Source organism: Lampris incognitus, chromosome 3 (genome assembly GCF_029633865.1).
Source record: "Lampris incognitus isolate fLamInc1 chromosome 3, fLamInc1.hap2, whole genome shotgun sequence".
Classification (NCBI taxonomy): domain Eukaryota; kingdom Metazoa; phylum Chordata; class Actinopteri; order Lampriformes; family Lampridae; genus Lampris; species Lampris incognitus.
Genome location: NC_079213.1, coordinates 10,177,231 through 10,195,820, shown reverse-complemented (window position 1 = coordinate 10,195,820; position 18,590 = coordinate 10,177,231). Strand labels below are relative to the sequence as shown.

The following is an 18,590-nucleotide window of genomic DNA, read 5'->3' as shown; positions in this document are numbered from 1 at the left end:
TCAACAGACAGAAATACAGTCAACAGACAGAGACACAGCCAACAGACATGTAGATAGACAGACACAGTCAACAAACAGACAGTCAACCGACGAACATGTAGACAGACAGACAACAGACATGTAGACAGACAGTCAACAGACAGACATGTAGGCAAGACTGACACAGACAGACAGACAGTCAACAAACAGACAGTCAACCGACGAACATGTAGACAGACAGACAACAGACAGACAGTCAACAGACAGACAGACACAGTAAACAGACAGACAGTCAACCGACAGACATGTAGACAGAGAGACAGACAGTCAACAGACTGACAGACAGTCATCAGACTGACATGTAGACAGACAGACAGTCAACAGACAGACAGAGAGTCATCAGACAGACAGACAGTCAACAGACAGACAGACAGTCATCAGACAGACAGACAGTCATCAGACAGACAGACAGTCAACAGACAGACAGAGAGTCATCAGACAGACAGACAGTCAACAGACAGACAGACAGTCATCAGACAGACAGACAGTCAACAGACAGACAGACAGTCATCAGACAGACAGACAGTCATCAGACAGACAGACAGTCAACAGACAGACAGACAGTCATCAGACAGACAGACAGTCAACAGACAGACAGACAGTCATCAGACAGACAGACAGTCAACAGACTGACAGACAGTCATCAGACTGACAGACAGTCATCAGACAGACAGACAGTCAACAGACTGACAGACAGTCATCAGACAGACAGACAGTCAACAGACTGACAGACAGTCAACAGACTGACAGACAGTCATCAGACAGACAGACAGTCATCAGACTGACAGACAGTCATCAGACAGACAGACAGTCAACAGACTGACAGACAGTCATCAGACTGACAGAAAGACAGACAGACAGTCAACAGACAGACAGCATGGTGGCGCAGTGGTTAACACAATCATTTCACAGCAAGAAGGTCCTGGGTTTGAACCCCGGGGTTCCCCAACCTTGGGGGTCATCCCAGGTCGTCCTCTGTGTGTAGTCTGCATGTTCTCCCCGTGTCTGCGGTGGGTTTTCTCCGGGCGCTCCGGTTTCCCCCACCACCAAAAAGACATGCATGTTAGGGTTGATACTCCTGTCTGCCCGCTGCCCCTCGCTACACAGCTAGGATGGGTTAAACGCAGAGGGTAATTCCCCTACGGGGGTCAATAAAGCCTCTCATCAAAATGAGCTACTCGGCTGTTCAGCTGGTGTTTTAAATACGACAACGATGGAGGACGTTTCTTTGCATATTAATCACCAGCATTATAACTCTTAAAAAGAGTTACATAATGATAACAATAATCATTACATTCATATAGCGCTTTTCTAGACACCCACAGAGCTTCACACTGAAGGGGGGGGGGTAACCCACCTCAACCACCACCAATGTGTAGCACCACCTGGGTGATGCACAGCAGCCATTTTGCACCAGAACGCTCACCACACATCAGCTTGAGGTGGAGAGGGAGGAATCACCGAGCTAATTACATGGGGGGGGGGGTGATTAGGTGGCCAGATGGAGACAGCCAGGATGGGCATTTTGCCAGGACACTGGGGGACCCCCTACTCTTTGCGATAAGTGCCATGGGTTCTTTAATAAGCACAATGAGCCAGGATCTCAATTTAACGTCTCATCCGAAGGACGGCATCTCCTACAACCCAGTGTCCCCCTGTCCAGGGTGTCCCCCCCCCCCGCCTGCCGCCCAATGGCTGCTGGGATAGGCTCAAGCATCCCCGTGACCCTGAGCAGGATACGCGGTTCGGATAAGGGATGGATGGATGGATATTACGACCGGAAGGGAGACTGCCCCCTACTGGCCCACCAACACCACTTCCAGCAGCAGCTCAGTTTCCCCGGGAGGTCTCCCATCCAAGTACTAGCCAAGCCCACACCTGCTTAGCTTCTGTCATGCAGCAGAAGCAGGGTACATGTGGGCATGGCTGCCGGCATACATGCAGCATGCCTAACAGTGATGGCCACAGCACAGCTGCAGACACGGTGCGCAAGCCAAACGTGCAACTAATCGATGCGGCAGCCTCTCAGAAACAACGGACGCCTTAAACACGACGTGAAACGGCGTTCAGTGTATCTTGCTTCCACAGTGTGACGCACTATATCCAAGTAAAACAGGGCACTAGGGCGGGATAAAAGGCAGGGGAGGATGTGATTTAATCCCTCAGGATTTGATTGGATAAAGCAAAACACTGTATTATGTCACGGTTGGGACGCTGCTCGCCCGGCCGCTCAGACTTGCTGATGTAATCACAATTTTTTATTTTTTATTTTTTTGCATCAGTTGTTGAGAAGGCACATGGTAAGGCCAGGGAAACGAGCTGACAAGGGGAAAACGTCCATTCCCGTATCATGCGGTCTTTGAGATGAAGATGCAACATACGTGCAGCTGTGTTGTCCATTTGTGTGTCACACACCAGCTGAAGCGACCTGAATTCTATCGCTTCTAGGTTTCATATCATCGTTAGCACAATTTCTGTTCTTTAAATGGACTCGTCTTTCGTCATGAATGCATGTCCACAGAGACTTGGGTCTCAGTCTGGCTGCTGGTATTCCTACAGCGGGGATGTGCCGGCTGTCCCCAGCACCACAGTAGGCGGCTTGTTCCCTGCAGGAATGTGTCAGATGACCAAGCAGGACGCGATGGAATGGGCCGAGCTGGCCCTGCAAGGCAGCCACCACATACCACATCCTGCACAATCCAGGCCGGCCGGCCGGCTGGCTGCTCGGATGTGACATGCGTTGACCCGAGCGGGGCTGTAAACACGGCGGTGTTTCAAATTCCAACCACTGGGCACCTTTTCCACTCTGTGAAAGCGTCGCCCAGGAAAAAAACCCAAAACAAAACAAGTCATCGGCTTGCCACAACAGAGTGCACCGCCCCGGCCTCCCTTATCAGCACCCGACTCGCTCCAGCCGCCTCCTGCTTTGTGTTTGTCTTACGCTCCACCCGCATCTCTGATAGTCACTATCTGTTATGACAAGAGGAGGTTTCCGCTGCGACGGCGTTGGCTCGGCACAACAGACGGCCAAGTCAAACGTCTTCGTTCCCGGCTTTAACGAGGAATTCAGCTCTTCCCAGTCGTTAAAAAAGAGGTCTTCTTTTGTGCGACAACTTGACATCTCGGGAGCGCTGAGTAGACTTCCCTGCAATTCACCCGGATGGGAGTCCGAGAGATACGATGCGGCACTCGCATGTTTGTTTGGATAGCTGGAGTTGGTTGGGTTTTGGGAGCGCCGAGCTCACCGGGACACTGCTGGGACTCCGGGTTTATCACCGGCCCTCATGACTCACTAGTGCCCTCTAGGCTCATCGATACAACAGGCCAAAATAAACATGTCCACTACAATAACCAGTAGATGGAGGGCTGGATCGGCTGGGGGAGCCTGGTCTGCTGCATCCTGTGGGCCCAGGGACCGCGGCCCAGCCCGGAGCCGCGCCCGAAGAGGAAACACCGAGGGCGGTCTGGCGGGACGTGGAAGCGGGGCAGGCTAAGCTAGCTGCTAGCTCATGCAGACCTGCAGTTCTGACAGTCATCCCGGCTGGTGTTCGTGCTCCTGGACAGTGATCTTAGTTGTTTAGTTTGGATATAGTATGTGTGTTGTTGTAGTTTTTGGATGTGTGTTTTGGTCTTTGTGTCGCACTGCTGTGTGCTGGGGGGGGGGGGGGGGCAGGGGGACGATGTTTCAACAAGTGTTCCTGATTTTATTATATTTACAGAACTATGTGATTTACCACAGGTCTGACTCACGTGTCCCCCAGCAGCCTACAGCATTGAGTCCTTGTTAAACGCCTCATCGGCATGCAGGCACTTGTCCTGTCCCCCTTTACTTGTGGTTCTGGTCTAAACACCGGACAACACGAGGGACGGCCTGCACGACTGCCATGAAAACGGTGCACGAGGGACCGGTCTGCCGTTCCACGTCTATTAAACTTTCGGCTGCCCCGACTAAAAAAAAAAACCCCACCGTGTCAGAATGCGAAGCAAAAGCTCGTAAAGCCTCGGTGTGTTTTTAATCCGGTTCGGAGACGAGCCGCGAGGACTCGGGCTGTCCCACGAGGAGCAGAGGTCTGCGCCGTGCAGCGGAAACCACAACGGGCGGAGAGGCCTTTTGTTCCCGAGTCTGACGTTTTCATCACAGCTCGTGTTTGTGAGTCACGTCACTAATGCGAGCCGGGCCAGGACGCCAGTAATGGATCATGATGCAAAAACAGATAATGAAATTACTCCGGCTTACCAGAATCCAGATCAGTCTCTCTCTCTCTCGCTCTCTTTAAAGTGAATTTACACTCGGAAGGAAAATGGACTTGGTGGACTGCTCACAGCCGGAGCTGCTGGTGCCATCTGTCAGATGTGACGGGGCCTCTCTGGTGAAAACGTTGTCCTCTTTTACACAGCAAAGAAAAGGAAAAACCAAACACAAGAGGGAACGACACACCGCTGCAGCCGTCTGCAGCACCAGCTTGGCCTCGCAAGTGTTGCAGAGTTAGCTGCTAAGGCAAAGCTGTCTCACACGAGGCGACTTCTGCAACATGCATGCTTAGTAAGTACCTTTACTGTCGCACCGCCCTGATTAGAGAAACATGTTTTATTGATGACGGGCGAAACAGGATTGTGTATGCGACAATGCAGAGTTATGCAATCGCACACACACACACACACACACGCACACACACCCAGCATGCAGGAAACATACAGATTAGGCTATTCTAGGGGAAATGGCTTCAGGCGTTTTTTGTGTTTCAGCGGCAGCACATTAATGGTAGGCGAGGGTGCAGCGAGTGAACTCACACCGCCGACCCCATCTTTAAACGCACACTCCACCTCCCCGCAGCTGTAAGCCTGCACAGTCGCACCCGACAGCAGCGCTTGCAATGCAATGGCGGATGTAAATGAGGAGAGATAAAGAGCACAGAAAGCAGACGCACAAAACATAAGGAACTGGAAGAAGATGATGATGGAGCGGAGGGGCGAGGAAGAGCTGGAGAGAGAGAGACAGACAGACAGACAGACAGACAGACAGACAGACAGACAGACGGACAGACAGACAGAGGGAGACAGAGACACACACACACACGGACAGACAGAGACAGACAGAAAGACACACACACACACACACACACACACACATACACACAGAGACATACACAGACAGAGACAGACAGAGAGAGACACACACACACACACACACACACACACACACACACACACACACACACACACACACACACACACACACACATATACACACACACAGACACAGAGACACAGACAGAGCAGAGAGAGAGAGAGACACACACACAGAGCAGAGACAGACACACACACACAGACACACACACACACACACACACAGAGCAGAGACAGTGACACACACACACAGAGCAGACACACACACACACACACACACACACACACACACACACACACACACACACACACACACACACACACACACACACACAGACAGAGACAGAGAGAGAGAGACACACACACACACACACACACACACACACAAGAGGGGAGGGGAGGTGAAGCAATGAACTGTCCCAGTTTAAAAATAGTAAAACCCACCTATGGGAGTTGCCACTTTTGGAGTCGGGTGTTTAAGGGGCATCAACAACAAAGCAGGGCATTAGGGGACCAGGACAGGGTGGGGTGGGAAGCCAAGCGAAAAACACAAGCCATAAAAGTCCATGTAAACCCAGATGGAACGGCTTTTCATCAGCCGGAGAACAAAACGCTTAACCACATGTTTCTCTGCCTCCCTGCTCAGGGAAGAAGTCGGGCTGTTGATGTAGGCCGAGAGTTTTAAGGGGCCGCTGGCGTGCTCGTCAGCGAGTTTAGGGTCTCAAAACAGGCACGCGATGCTCCAGCGTGTTCATCACGCCGTGCAAAAACATGGAGAAAATCCTCCGCCGGTCTCCGACTACAGCAACAACCATGCCCTCTTGTTTTAAGACAGCTTATCCCCTCTTTGACCTCAACACTGGGCGGGGCGGTGGCGCAGTGGTTAGCGCTGTCGCCTCACAGCAAGAAGGTCCTGGGTTCAAAGCCCGGGGTTGTCCAAACTTGGGGGTCATCCCAGGTCGTCCTCTGTGTGGAGTTTGCATGTTCTGCCCGTGTCTGTGGTGGGTTTCCCCCACCATCAAAAAGAAACATGCGTGCTAGGGTTAACACTCCTGCCTGTGCCCCTGAGCAAGGCAATGGGAAAAGAACTGGAGTTGGTCCCCGGGTGCAGCATGAAGGCGGCAGCCCACTGCTCCTAGCTACACAGATCACAGCTAGGACGGGTTGCAGTCCCTGAATCTCCCCAAGGGGATTCATACATGAAGCTTAATTAATAACTTGGTATCAGCCAGTAGTGCGAACATGAGGTGTTCTTAACATGTCACCAGTATTGTTGGGGGGGGGGGGGCGGCATGGCAGCCTCCACCATCAGTGTATGATGGATGGGTGAATGTGAGGCGTACACTGTAAAGCGCTTTGAGTTGTCAGTGGACTAGAAAAGCCGTATAGATATACCCGGGAAGATAGTTACTTGCTTCACTAAACCTGCCCGAGCGTAATGGCAAGGGACACACTGATGAGCCAAAACATTACGACCACTCACAGGTGAACCGAATAACGTTGATCATCTCCAAATAAGGGCACGTGTCAAGGTCTGGGCAGATTAGATGGTCAGCAACAAACCAGTTCTCCGGTCAACGTGTTGGATGCAGGAGAAATGGGCAGGAGTAAAGACCTCAGCGACCTTTGCAAAGGCCAAATTGTTATGGCCAGACGACCGGGTCAGAGCATCTCTGAAACAATAAGGCTTGTGGAGTGCTCCCGGGTCAGCAGTGGCGAGTACCAACCCACAGCGGTCTGATGAGGGACAAACCACAGACCGGCGGCAGGCTGTTGGGCGCCCGAGGCTCGCCGACGTGTGAGGGCAACGAAGGCCATCCCGTCTGGTCCGAACCAACAGAAGGTCTACTGTGGCACAAGTCCCAGCAAATTACAGGAGGAATGTGTCACAACACAGTGAATCACGTAGCCGCGGATCGGTCAGAGTGCCCATGATGACCCCTGCCATCACGCGCCTACAAGCACCTACAATGTGCACATGAGCATCAGAACTGGGCCTTGGAGCAGTGGCAGAAGCTCTTCTGGTCTGATGAGTCCAGTTGTCTTATAGAGCACGTGGATGGCCGTGTACGTGTGCACCGTTTACCTGGGGAAGTGATGGCACCAGGATGCAAGGTGGGAAGACAAGCCGGTGGAGGCAGTGTGATGCTCTGGGCAAAGTTCTGCTGGGAAACCCCGAGTCCAGGCGTTAATATGGACGTCAACTTGACATGTGCCACCTACCTAAACATCGTTGCAGACCAGGTGCAGCCCTACATGGCGATGGTGTTCTGTGGGGAACACCAGGTTCTGCAGGATGACGCGCCCCGCCACGCTGCACACACTGGTCAGGAAGGGTTTGAGGAACAAGTGCTCAAGGTGTTTCCCTGGCCTCCAAATTCTCCAGATCTCAATCTGATTGAGCATCTGTGGGATGTGCTGGACTGACAAGTCCTATCCACGGCGGCTCCACCTCGCAACGTACAGGACTTGAAGGATCTGCCGCTGATGGTTTGGTGCCAGGTCCCACAGGACACCTTCAGGGGTCTTGTAGAGTCCATGCCTCGGCAGGTCGGCGCTGTTTTGGTAGCACACAGAGGACCAACAGCATATTAGGCAGGCGGTCATAATGTTTTGGCTCATCTGTGTGTGTGTGATTTATTATGCTCTAAGGTCACAGCCTTCATTTGTCCCTGTGGTCTATTATAGTCTGGCTCTCGTACGGAGGAGTGATCGTCTCCGATAGGGACAGAGCAGAATGACTGATGGGCTCCGGCGTGTTTGAGTGAAGAAAACACGATTACACCTTGCTTCTCTTTTGTTTGCTGCCCCCAGAATGAGACTGAGAGCAGGGGTCAAACGTACCACAACAAGAGCAGGAGGTCTGACCGATGTCCTCCTCCGTCGACGGCCCCAAGTATGTACCATTAAAACCCTCCATGACACGAAGTCTGCGAGACTGAATAAAGCCAGCGTTTCGGGCCTCTGTTTTGGCACGCGCCCATTTGCAATGACTCACGCCCCGCTAAAGTCATCTCGCGGTAGACGAGTTGCATGAAAACAAACCCCTCCGAGCGCACACGGGCTTTGCAGGCTTCTCGGTGGCGTTTGTGCAAACACCTATTTAAGGATTTCAAGGGTCACTCCTCGGGTCTCCGTGCCAAACCACTTCGAAACAGTCGTTTCCTCCGCGGCGCTACGACGTGTCTGACACCATCGCAATTAGCCGCGTCCGCATGGAAACATTGGGTGGCTTACGTAACAGAAGGGAAACTAGCTTTGTGGTTTGAAGCAGACTGAGCGCGCACACACACACACACACACACACACACACAGACACACACAGACACACACGCCCTCTCCGATACCCCTGCCTCCTCTTCTGGGCCCAACCCAGTTTGAAGTTCCTTTATTACAAGCTGCTGGCTTTTATACTGGATAAGCGCATTAGAAGGAGAGCATGCTTTCACGGCCCTGGCCGGCAGCCAAGTTGTATTCTGGCTCTCAAGGCCCCGAGGTTGGGTAGAAACCGGCGTGTAGCGGGGTGAGTGCTGATTAGATTGGATTAGTCGTTCGGTAATGGGTTTTTTTGTATGAGCACGCGCATCCGCGCAGAGCCACGCAAACCTCTTTACATGTCAAATCCCATCCCACGACTTTCTGATTTCCGCTCTCCAAGTACAGATCCTATGTTGTTCCTCATCAGATAAATGTTGCAGACTTCAGGTGAACCCGAAATAAAATTCTGTCTTCCCATTTTGTGCGTTCCAGGTGGTCCGCCGACCGCTCGGCGTATTCCCGTACACACCGAGGAGTGGCTGTCCGGCCCGGCGGACGGCGGCGTCACCCTTCTCCCGGACTGCAATAAAGAGCGCTCGGGTATCTGCAACTTCTCGGAGACCTGGGAGTCCACGACCCGCTCGGACGTCCCTCTGACTCAAAACGCCACCGACGCCAACCAATCACTCAACCCCTTCCTGACCCCAGCTCCGGCCATGCTGGTGCCGCTGTACACCGACTGGAACAGCGCCATAGCCACCTGGGGCCTGGCCTGGGAGGTGCACGTGTACGGCGTCGGCTGCGTCTTCACCGTGGTGACCCTGGCGTCTGCGCTCAACCTGCTGTGTTTGCCGCTGCGCTGCCCGTCCGGATGCGGCTACTTCGCCCTGGTCAGCCTGTTCCTGCTGGCCGCAGGCTGCACGAGGGCTTTCGCTCTCCTCTACGACGCCTACGGCCACCAGGACCGCCTGGCCTCCGCAGAGGCCTCGCTGCTGCTGTATGAGGCGCCGTTCCCCTGTCTGACGTCAGCCTTCGGCCTCGTTTTCCTCCTGCTCTCCATGCGCTCCCGAATGCAGCTCTCCTACTCGGCGTTCCAGCGGCCGTGCTTCCTGGCTTGTTTGCTTGTCCTGCACTTCGCGGCTGCCTTCGGCCCACTCGCCTTCGTGAAGTTCTACCAGCGAAAGGCCCCCCTTTGCCTCTTCCTCTCCCTCGTCTCCCGCGGCGCGTTCGTGGCCCTGGCCACCTTTCTGTCCGCGGCCTACTTCGTCTTCTACATCTACGTGCGTGCGGACTCGAAGCACATCTACCACCTGAACAACACGTCTCCGACGCCCGCCGAGCGGTACAACCGCTGCCCCTTTGCGGAGAGCCGGGACTGGGACCGCGCCGCTGTGACCGTCTGTCTCTCTGCACTGTTCTCTCTAGCCTGCGCCGGACTGCAGTTGTATGCAATGCTCAACGCCATGGGGATCGCGGGGGGAGAGGAGGTCTTCCGCCCCTGGCCGTGGTGGGCGTTCCAGTTCAGCTGCAGAGTATGCGAGCTTGGGGTTTGCCTCACCTTGGCCTTGGTGGTTGCGCAACCCGTCTACTGCTCGGACCATCTCCCAGCTGCTGGGAGCTGCTGGACCGAACTCTTGGCAGCCAAGTCCCCCATGCTGCCCGGGAGCTACCAGTGGACGCTCAGCCAGCAGGAGAAGCTCGCCATTGTGGACACGGTCGGACTCAGAGAGACCGAGAGCCTTCCCCTCTACACTCTGATGGATGAGAGACTTGGTAGTAGTCTGAATGGCCTGGACCTCCTCTACCACAGCAACAGGGCCTTAGCCTACAGAGATCTGGACATCGATTTGGACCTCCCTGGTTCAGGTTTGGAAAAACCTGATGGGTGTGGCGGAGCAATATCTGGTGGATCCTCTTACACTAGCGACTCGACCGCGGACCTGCGGCCACCTTCACCCATTAACCTACGCCGCAGTATAGACGAGGCGCTCCTCAGCGAGGCCCTCTTCCCGATGAGTCTTTTCAGCACATTGAGGCCGGTTCGTTGCAGCGATCTATCCATAAGCAGTCACAGTGCGCTTCCCAACGGCGGCCAGGCTCTCAGCGATCCACTCTCAGCTGACCCCGGCCTATATCGGACCTCATCCTGCGTGGAGATGGCCTCCGAACCCCAACCCCACTTTGTCCCCCCTCAGCCTCAAGGGGACACCATTCAGGGTGCCCCACCATCACCTGCCCCGACCTCATCCTCTTCCAGCTGTTCGTCCCCCGAACATTGGAGAGATAGCTCTTCCTCCTGCTCACTGTACAGACCCTCAGTTGGGGGGTCATCGCTGGTGCTGTGCCCCAGCCCAGAGAGCCACGCTAACCCATTTCCAAAAGAGGAGGCCTCATCCTGCCACGTGGCACCTGCAGACCCGCAAAGACAATATCACACACTGGGGTCAGCGTCGCAAGAGAGCTTGGACCTGGAGGTGTCGTCTAAGACAGATCAGTCGGTGCAGGACGAGTTCATCAGTGTTTGCAGACAAATCGATGCTTTGAGTATCTGTAGTGAAACGATTGATTTGTAAAGGACACCCGGATCCCTAAAGGGCTTGTGGGAGGACAATAAGGAAAGGTGTCTGACTGGTGAGAGAAGTTAGCGATTATTTTTTACAATCCACTGGATTGTGTACAGTAGCTTTTGCGCACACCAAGTCAGGCTATGCGTTGCCAAAACTTAACATTTTTTTCAGGATTTGTCGATAAGCTCTTAAAAGGTTGTCATTTGTTGATGTCTTATGAGGGTCCAAGTGCCACGAATGTCACAAGCCAAAAGGTAATTTGTAAGTGACTTTTTCCATGTTTGATAATGAGTGTTGAAATTTGATACGCTTAAAAAAACAACCAAGGTTTCGGTCTTTCAAGTAACATTTTACTGAAGGGGAAAGAACTGGAATTCATTTGTAAAAAAATGTTTTTAATGCATTCTAATAGATAATACTGTGACTGCATCAAGCACTTATTAAAGGAAACTACTGACATCCGGTCACATGATTTCCAATTCATTAAATTTAGAATTCTAGTGTCATGTTGTACCAATGTGAGGAATACTAAAGATTATCAGACTCCAACCTACCCTTAAAAAAATTATATATATATATATATATATATATATGATGGATGGATATGTGTATCATATATATTTGCTGTTAACGGCGCAGCAGTGACCTCATGTGGTAGAATACGTTCCATGTTCCATTATATTTAGCTTACACACACACACACACACACACACACACACACACACACACACACACACACACACACACACACACACACACACACACACACAGTGCCATTTTAGCTTTGACAAGATTACCAAGTAACTAATTTGTTTAAAAATTCCTTTTTTTTTAATCACACAGTTAGTGTATTTTTATAGATATGACCTCTCATTTACGCAAACGTGGCCTTTATTCACATGTACACTGCTTCAATGCATTAACTTAACTTGACAATTGATATTCAATGAGAGGGGCGGCACAGTGGTTAGCGCGGTCGCCTCACAGCAAGAAGGTCCTGGGTTTGAGCCCCGGGATAGTCCAACCTTGGGGGGTCGTCCCGGGTCGTCCTCTGTGTGGAGTTTGCATGTTCTCCCCGTGTCTGCGTGGGTTTCCTGCAGGGGCTCCGGTTTCCTCCCACAGTCCAAAGACATGTAGGTCAGGTGACTCGGCTGAACTAAATTGTCCCTAGTGTGAATGTGTTGGCCCTGTGATGGCCTGGCGGCCTGTCCAGGGTGTCTCCCCGGCTGCCGCCCAATGACTGCTGGGATAGGCTCCAGCATCCCTGCGACCCGACTTCGGATAAGCGGCTTGGATGATGGATGGATGGATATGGAATGAGACAAGAGAGTCGGTACACAGTTTGACTTTTATTTATTCTTCTTTACATTATTGAACAGCGAAAGCAACCTCGTTCTATTGAGTATTCCGTTGTAAACAGGGTCTGTTCAAATCTACCACGATCTCCAAGAACCCAATAGGATTCACCACAAATTGGGAGTCTTTTCAGCCCATTCAGAAAGCACTCGCTGCAGTATTCTGGTCATTGCTATGCTGGCAGCAGGAGACATGAGCAGTTCCTAGTCATTTCTGTGGCAGTTACGTGAGTTTGAAACCATGTCACTAAAAAGCGAGAGCGCGGCAGTAGCAAACGCTGATGTGTCCAGGATCATACCGCTGGAGGTGCTTTTGGGTTAGACCAACAGAACTCACAGTTTGCTATAAATCAGATAAACAGTTTTTAAAAACCTGAACTACCTCTTGAGGTGAGAAACCGAAAACAAAGCAGCAGCCATTTCCACTAGACATACGCCTCCATTCCTCCGTAAATCTTCATTTACATTTTTTTCCCCGCACTTCCGGGCGACTGCAAGAGCGGTTAGTTAAGACGACCCTCCCGGCGGGCGACGTGCGATGATGCTGAGCGCGACCTTCGGTCCGGGACAGCTCAAAAATCACAACTGGCAAAGAGGACATCCATTACCAAAAAGTTAGAAAAAACTAGTCCTACGTAAAGCTGGGCGACAACAGGTACAGCCGCGGTGTTTCAGAGTAAGGAAGAGGAGGAGACGGGGCGCACGGCGGCGCGCACCTCGGCGCGCTCCCGGGGTGTTAAGACTTTCTGCTATGTGCAACCTTTATCAAATCCCCGATTCAAGGCATATCTCTGGTAAAAAGAAAACAACTAAGATGTGTTATATATATATATATATATATATATATATATAAAATCAAGACGAGCTGTGCCACAGATCTACGAGAGGACAGGACTGACCAGGCGACAAGGTGACAGACCACCCGTTGAGCTCATTTGGTATCGCGGTATAAAAGAAGAGTGTAACGAGACCATGTCAATACAATTGGCAGTATGTGTAATTAGAAAAAAAAAAGCAGAATATAATTACAGCCCATGTTGCGGCTAATTGGAAAAAAAAGCGTGCATATCAAAAACCTCCATGCTCAATAAAGCGCCCCCTTTGTCTACACTTGGTTATTAGAAAAAACACTTTTGTCTTCCAAAAGTAATTAACCTGCGAGCAGGGGGGGAAATCCCCCCCCATCCAAACCTACCATTTGATTATTTTTAAACATCCCTGATTGACAGACGAGTCTAGCGTTTGGCCCCTCCGATGCTCAACACTAACACACGAAGCATTGAGGCGGGACATCACTTATTTGGCTCGAGACATTTCATTTTGTTTGGGGGGGGGGGGAATGGCCACAGTAGCAAAGACTCTTCCAAATTTGAGGTAAAAGGTAAAAAAAAAACCGTGGTACATATCGCCGCCATAATCGTGATGAAGAGTTTCATACCTCGGGCTCCGGCGCCCTTTCACCTTGGTCACAGGAAAGTAAATCTTGCATCTACACACAATACACAACTGACGAGTAGCAAATATCCGCAACGCATAAAAAAAAAAAAAAAAATGCAGCTAACGATGGAGCGAAACGAAACGCGGCTAGGCTACGCTAGCGCGCCGGACATGGACAGACGAGCACCTGTCTTTCTGCACACACAAGACCGAGCGGGAGTCGGGCTGTTGGAAGCTTGCTGGTAAGTACTGATGCACAAACAAATTAAAATGGAAGAAATAATAATAATAATAATAATTAAAAAAAAAGATGGTGATGGAATTTGCACCATAACCATTTTCAGATTCACTAGTAAGGGGACAAAAAAAGAGCGTTCCTTCACTTGCTTTGTCCCCGTACTCTAACACTGTACCACATGTTTGCAAACGCCCACACACTACCTTCATTCGCCACAAAAACAACACAATACATTCTCTCATTAGCATCAACACACACACTCACGTGCACATAGCTTGGGCTGGCTGCATACTCTACATAGGGGCTGTGTGAGTGGGGGTGGGGGGGTTACGGAAAAAAAAAAACCCTGACGCTCCGCCTCTCGAGTGCAAAACCTCTTGGGTGTTCTGTGGATTGGTGTCATTTTGCAGAATTCTCGCTTCCCGAAAAGGCCCCCCTCGGCCCCCCCCCAAAGATGCGTGACTTGTGTGTGTGGGAGGGGGGGTCGGAGAGCGAGAATGGGTCGCAAGAGAGGGAGAGCTTAAGAGGGTGTAGCGAGTCTAGTGTCGTGTCAGAAGTGGCGGTTACGTTTGGTCACTGCGGGTGTGGGCACATCTGGTGCGCCCCTGATCCGTCCCCTGCTGCCTTGCTCAGTAAAGCCGTTTCTCATAACTGAGGAGAGAGAGAGAGAGAGACAGACAGACAGAGACAGAGACAGAGACAGCTCATCATTTGATGGCGATACAAAACAGTACTGCAAACACCTGTCTAGCCTTCTACAACTCCACCATAGTGTGTAAAGGGGCTATGTGTAATGTTTAAAGGGGCTATGTGTAATGTTTAAAGGGGCTATGTGTAATGTTAAAAGGGGCTATGTGTAATGTTTAAAGGGGCTATGTGTAACACTTGAGCTCCCCTGGAACAAATCAGGACTATTCTCGACTCCTCACTGTCCACTTTTCTGCATTCAAAGACACAGTATCGGGGCTAGCCGAGTTGTTTTTGCCGTTATTTGAATGGCCGTAATTCCCAGTCCACCGAAGACGCTGCCTGGCATCTCAGTCCACAGCCAAGTATGCAGCGGATGACTGAAAGCCAGCAGAAAGCGAAGGTGTTTGAAACCGGCAGATGTCAGTAGAGGTACCGGGCGTCCGCCACCTGTTCATGCATTATGTCTTGACACAGGCTCAATAATCCAGGTAAGGAAATGACAGGAAGTTGATTCAGTCCATCGGGACAATCTGGACACACGCTGTGTCCGGATGAACTGGTTCAACTTCCTGTGATCTTTTCATGGATAACTGCTAGGGGCTGTAACGGTACACGTATTCGTCCCGAAAATGTTCTGTATGGGTCTTTCGGTTCGGCACGCCGGTATACCGAATGAATGCAGCGCTGTTTTAACCGCTGTACGTGCACAACTTTTGTGTGTGTCTAATTTAAAACTCAAGAGCTTCGCTCCTCGCCACTTCCGCAAAGGGCCGGGTGTAGTACGTTCAGCCACCCCACTAAGCCTGTGTGCACACAAACCACCGAGAGGCTGCCGGTAACGTAGCAGAGCGCGGCCTCGCGGTGATGGCGAATGCAGATAAACCAGAGCTTGAAGACCCTCCAGTACCATTACAGTCGGCTGTTCGAGAACATCACCGTTTCTCAGTTAATGACAATGATGATGGCCATACAGGGGGACCGGACGAAAGCTACACGCCAGCATCGTTCAGCTGGGATTGAGAGAACATCTATTTTGATTTACAAACCCAACTTGGAAAAAGCTGGGGCAGTATGGGAAACGCAAATTCACTCTGACCTGCATTTCATTGCAGACGGTATGAACACAAGATATTTCATGTTTTGTCTGGTCAACTTCATTTGGAAATATACATCCATTCCTGCCACTCAGGTCAGCAACACAGTCCAAGAAAGGTCGGGACAGAGGCAGTTTCGGACCCTTTAGTAGACTGGGTTAGTGCAGTCGCCCGTGGTGTGGGTTATCCGGGTTCGGTTCCCAGTGGCGGCGGATTCCCAGCTGCCCACTGAATTCACTACATGAGCATTAAAACCTGTGGGCGCCACGGTGACCCGGTGGTTAGCGCTGTCGCCTCACAGCAAGACGGCCCTGGGTTCGAACCCCGGGGGTGTCCAACCTTGGGGGTCATCCCAGGTCGTCCTCTGTGTGGAGCTTGCATGTTCTCCCGTGTCTGTGGTGGGTTTTCTGCGGGTGCTCCGGCTTCCCCCACCATCAGAAAGACATGCATGTTTGGGTTAATACTCCCGTCTGTGCCCCCAACCGAGGCATGGCGAGACCAACTGGAGGTGGTCCCCGGGTGCTGCCCCCTGCTCCTAGCTACACAGCTAGGATGGGTTAAATACAGAGCAGAATTTCCCCACGGGGATTAATAAAGTATATCAACCCCCCCCCCCCCTCAAAAAAAAAATTAGGGCTAGTAATGAGGTACAATAATTAAATAATGATGTGATTTGAAACAGGTGATGTCAACAAGTGATTGTAGTCATGATTTGCTGCAAAAGCAGCATCCAGGAACGGCCGAGGCTTTCAGGAGCAAAGACGGGCCGAGGATCGCCAGTTTGCAAACAAATGCATGAAAAAAATATTGAAATGTTTAAAAACAATGTCCCTCAAAGAAGGGTAGGAAGGGATTTGGATATTTGGATTTGGATATTTCACCTCCGTGTGTAAAGGGCGAGGGTGCAAGCCTACGCTGAATAACCGTGCTCTCCGATCCCTCTGGCGGCACTGCATTAAGAACCGCCATTCATCGATAAGCGATATAACCACATGGGCTCAGGATGACTTGGCCAAACCTTTGTCAAGCACGACCCTGCGTGGTTACATCACAAATACCAGATAAGACTTTACTGTGCCAACAGGAAGCCTTATGTTAAGCGTATCGAGAAGTGTGGTCTACTTCTCTGGGCTCAGAGGCATCTGGGCTGGACCGCCACCCAGTGGAAACGTGTACTGTGGTCAGACGAGTCAGTATTTCAGGTCTTTCTTGGACGAAATGGACGCCGTGTGCTCCGGACCAAAGAAGAAAAAGGACCCTCCAGACTGGTACCAGCTACAAGCCCAAAAGCCAGGGGGCGTCATGGTACGGGGTTGTGTCAGTACCCTTGGCAAAGGTAACTTGCACTTCTGCGATGGCACCGTTAATGCTGAAGAGCACAGAGAGATTTCGGAGCAGCATAGGCCGCCTTCAACACGACGTCTGATCCAGGGAATTCAGCAAGACAACACAAAACCACATTCTGCACACATTACAGAGGCACGGCTGCAGAAGGAGAGGGTGCGGTGCGGGACTGGCCTGTCCGCAGTCCCGACCTGTCCCCAATAGAGAACACGCGACACATTTTGACACTCAAAATGCGACAACTAAGTTTTGTTTCTTCCCCCCGCTGCTTTCGAAAACGGACCGAACCGGGACTCGAACAACGAGGTACGCTGCGAACCGTGATTGTTGTGTACCGTTACACCCCTGACAGCGGCCTGTCTTGTCCGATTTGATTTGCCGTCATCGTTCACGTCCCAGAACACTGAAGGTAAGCACTCGGGTAGAAATTACACATTGCTCCTTTAACTTCAATATGAGACCTATTAAACCAACACAGGCCAGCGAGATAAACAACACAAAAAGACAAGAAAAACAGGAGCGACTATGAACTCTAAGGGGGGAAGGCTGGGTTTATAGCACCAAGAGCTGGAGATTACAATGGGAGGGAGGCGCTAGCAAAGCATGTACGTCCTGCTTATACGACAAGCTAATAACCCTAACTACCCACTTACCCCCTTTGTTCCTCTATTTTAACAAAGGTTGTAATTATTACTGTGATAGTTAACGAGGAATTCACTATTGCGGTTTAACAAAAGCATGCGAGTCTGCAAACCGTTGCATTTGTGTGTCTATAACAACCGGCAAACATGGGAAAGCAGTTCAGACTTGTGAAGCGCAGTTACTATAAACTGAACAGCTCAGCTGCATTACATCACTTCCCATATGAGTCACTTTAACTTCCCATATGAGTCACTTTAATGCCAGGACTTTAAATCACTCAGGTGTTTTTTATGTCTTCCAATAAAAAATAAAAAGGCTCGTGTCCATTATCAAAGCAATGGTCACCAATGGTTTAACTCTTGACTTCATTATTCTTTTTTCTGTTTTTTTTCTCCCCTAATGGACTTGGCCAATTACCCAACTCTTCCGAGCCGTCCCGGTCGCTGCTCCACCCCCTCTGCCGACTACCACATGCCTCCTCCCATACATGTGGAGTCACCGGCCGCTTCTTTTCACCTGACAGTGAGGAGTTTCGCCGGGGGACGTAGCGCGAGGGAGGATCACACTACCCCCCCCCCCCCAGACCGACCAGAGGAGGCGCTAGTGCAGCGACCAGGACACATACCCACATCCGGCTTCCCACCCGCAGACACGGCCAATTGTGTTCTGTAGGGACGCCCGACCAAGCCGGATGTAAAACGGGGATTCGAACCGGCGATCCCCGTGTTGGTAGGCAGCGGAATAGACCGCCACGCCACCCGGACGCCCTCAGTGGCTTAACTCTTGACTTCACTATTCT

At 51.4% G+C, this 18,590-nt stretch overlaps 2 protein-coding genes across 6 annotated transcripts in view; one reads left to right on the top strand and one right to left on the bottom strand.

Annotated features, from left to right (window-relative positions):
- prrt4b (proline rich transmembrane protein 4b) overlaps positions 1–11,397 on the top strand; it is a 30,321-nt gene extending 18,924 nt beyond the window's left edge. The window contains exon 3 of the mRNA XM_056277867.1: positions 8,917–11,397. Coding sequence (XP_056133842.1) covers positions 8,917–10,997 — 2,081 coding nt within the window. The 3' untranslated portion in view covers positions 10,998–11,397. The remainder of the gene's footprint in view (positions 1–8,916) is intronic.
- A 931-nt stretch (positions 11,398–12,328) lies between these two features.
- The window catches only part of impdh1b (IMP (inosine 5'-monophosphate) dehydrogenase 1b), a 62,308-nt gene continuing 56,046 nt past the window's right edge, over positions 12,329–18,590 (bottom strand). For all 5 annotated transcript variants that reach the window (XM_056278016.1, XM_056278015.1, XM_056278014.1 and 2 more), the window contains one exon: positions 12,329–14,672. In XM_056278016.1, coding sequence (XP_056133991.1) covers positions 14,651–14,672 — 22 coding nt within the window. In that variant the 3' untranslated portion in view covers positions 12,329–14,650. The remainder of the gene's footprint in view (positions 14,673–18,590) is intronic.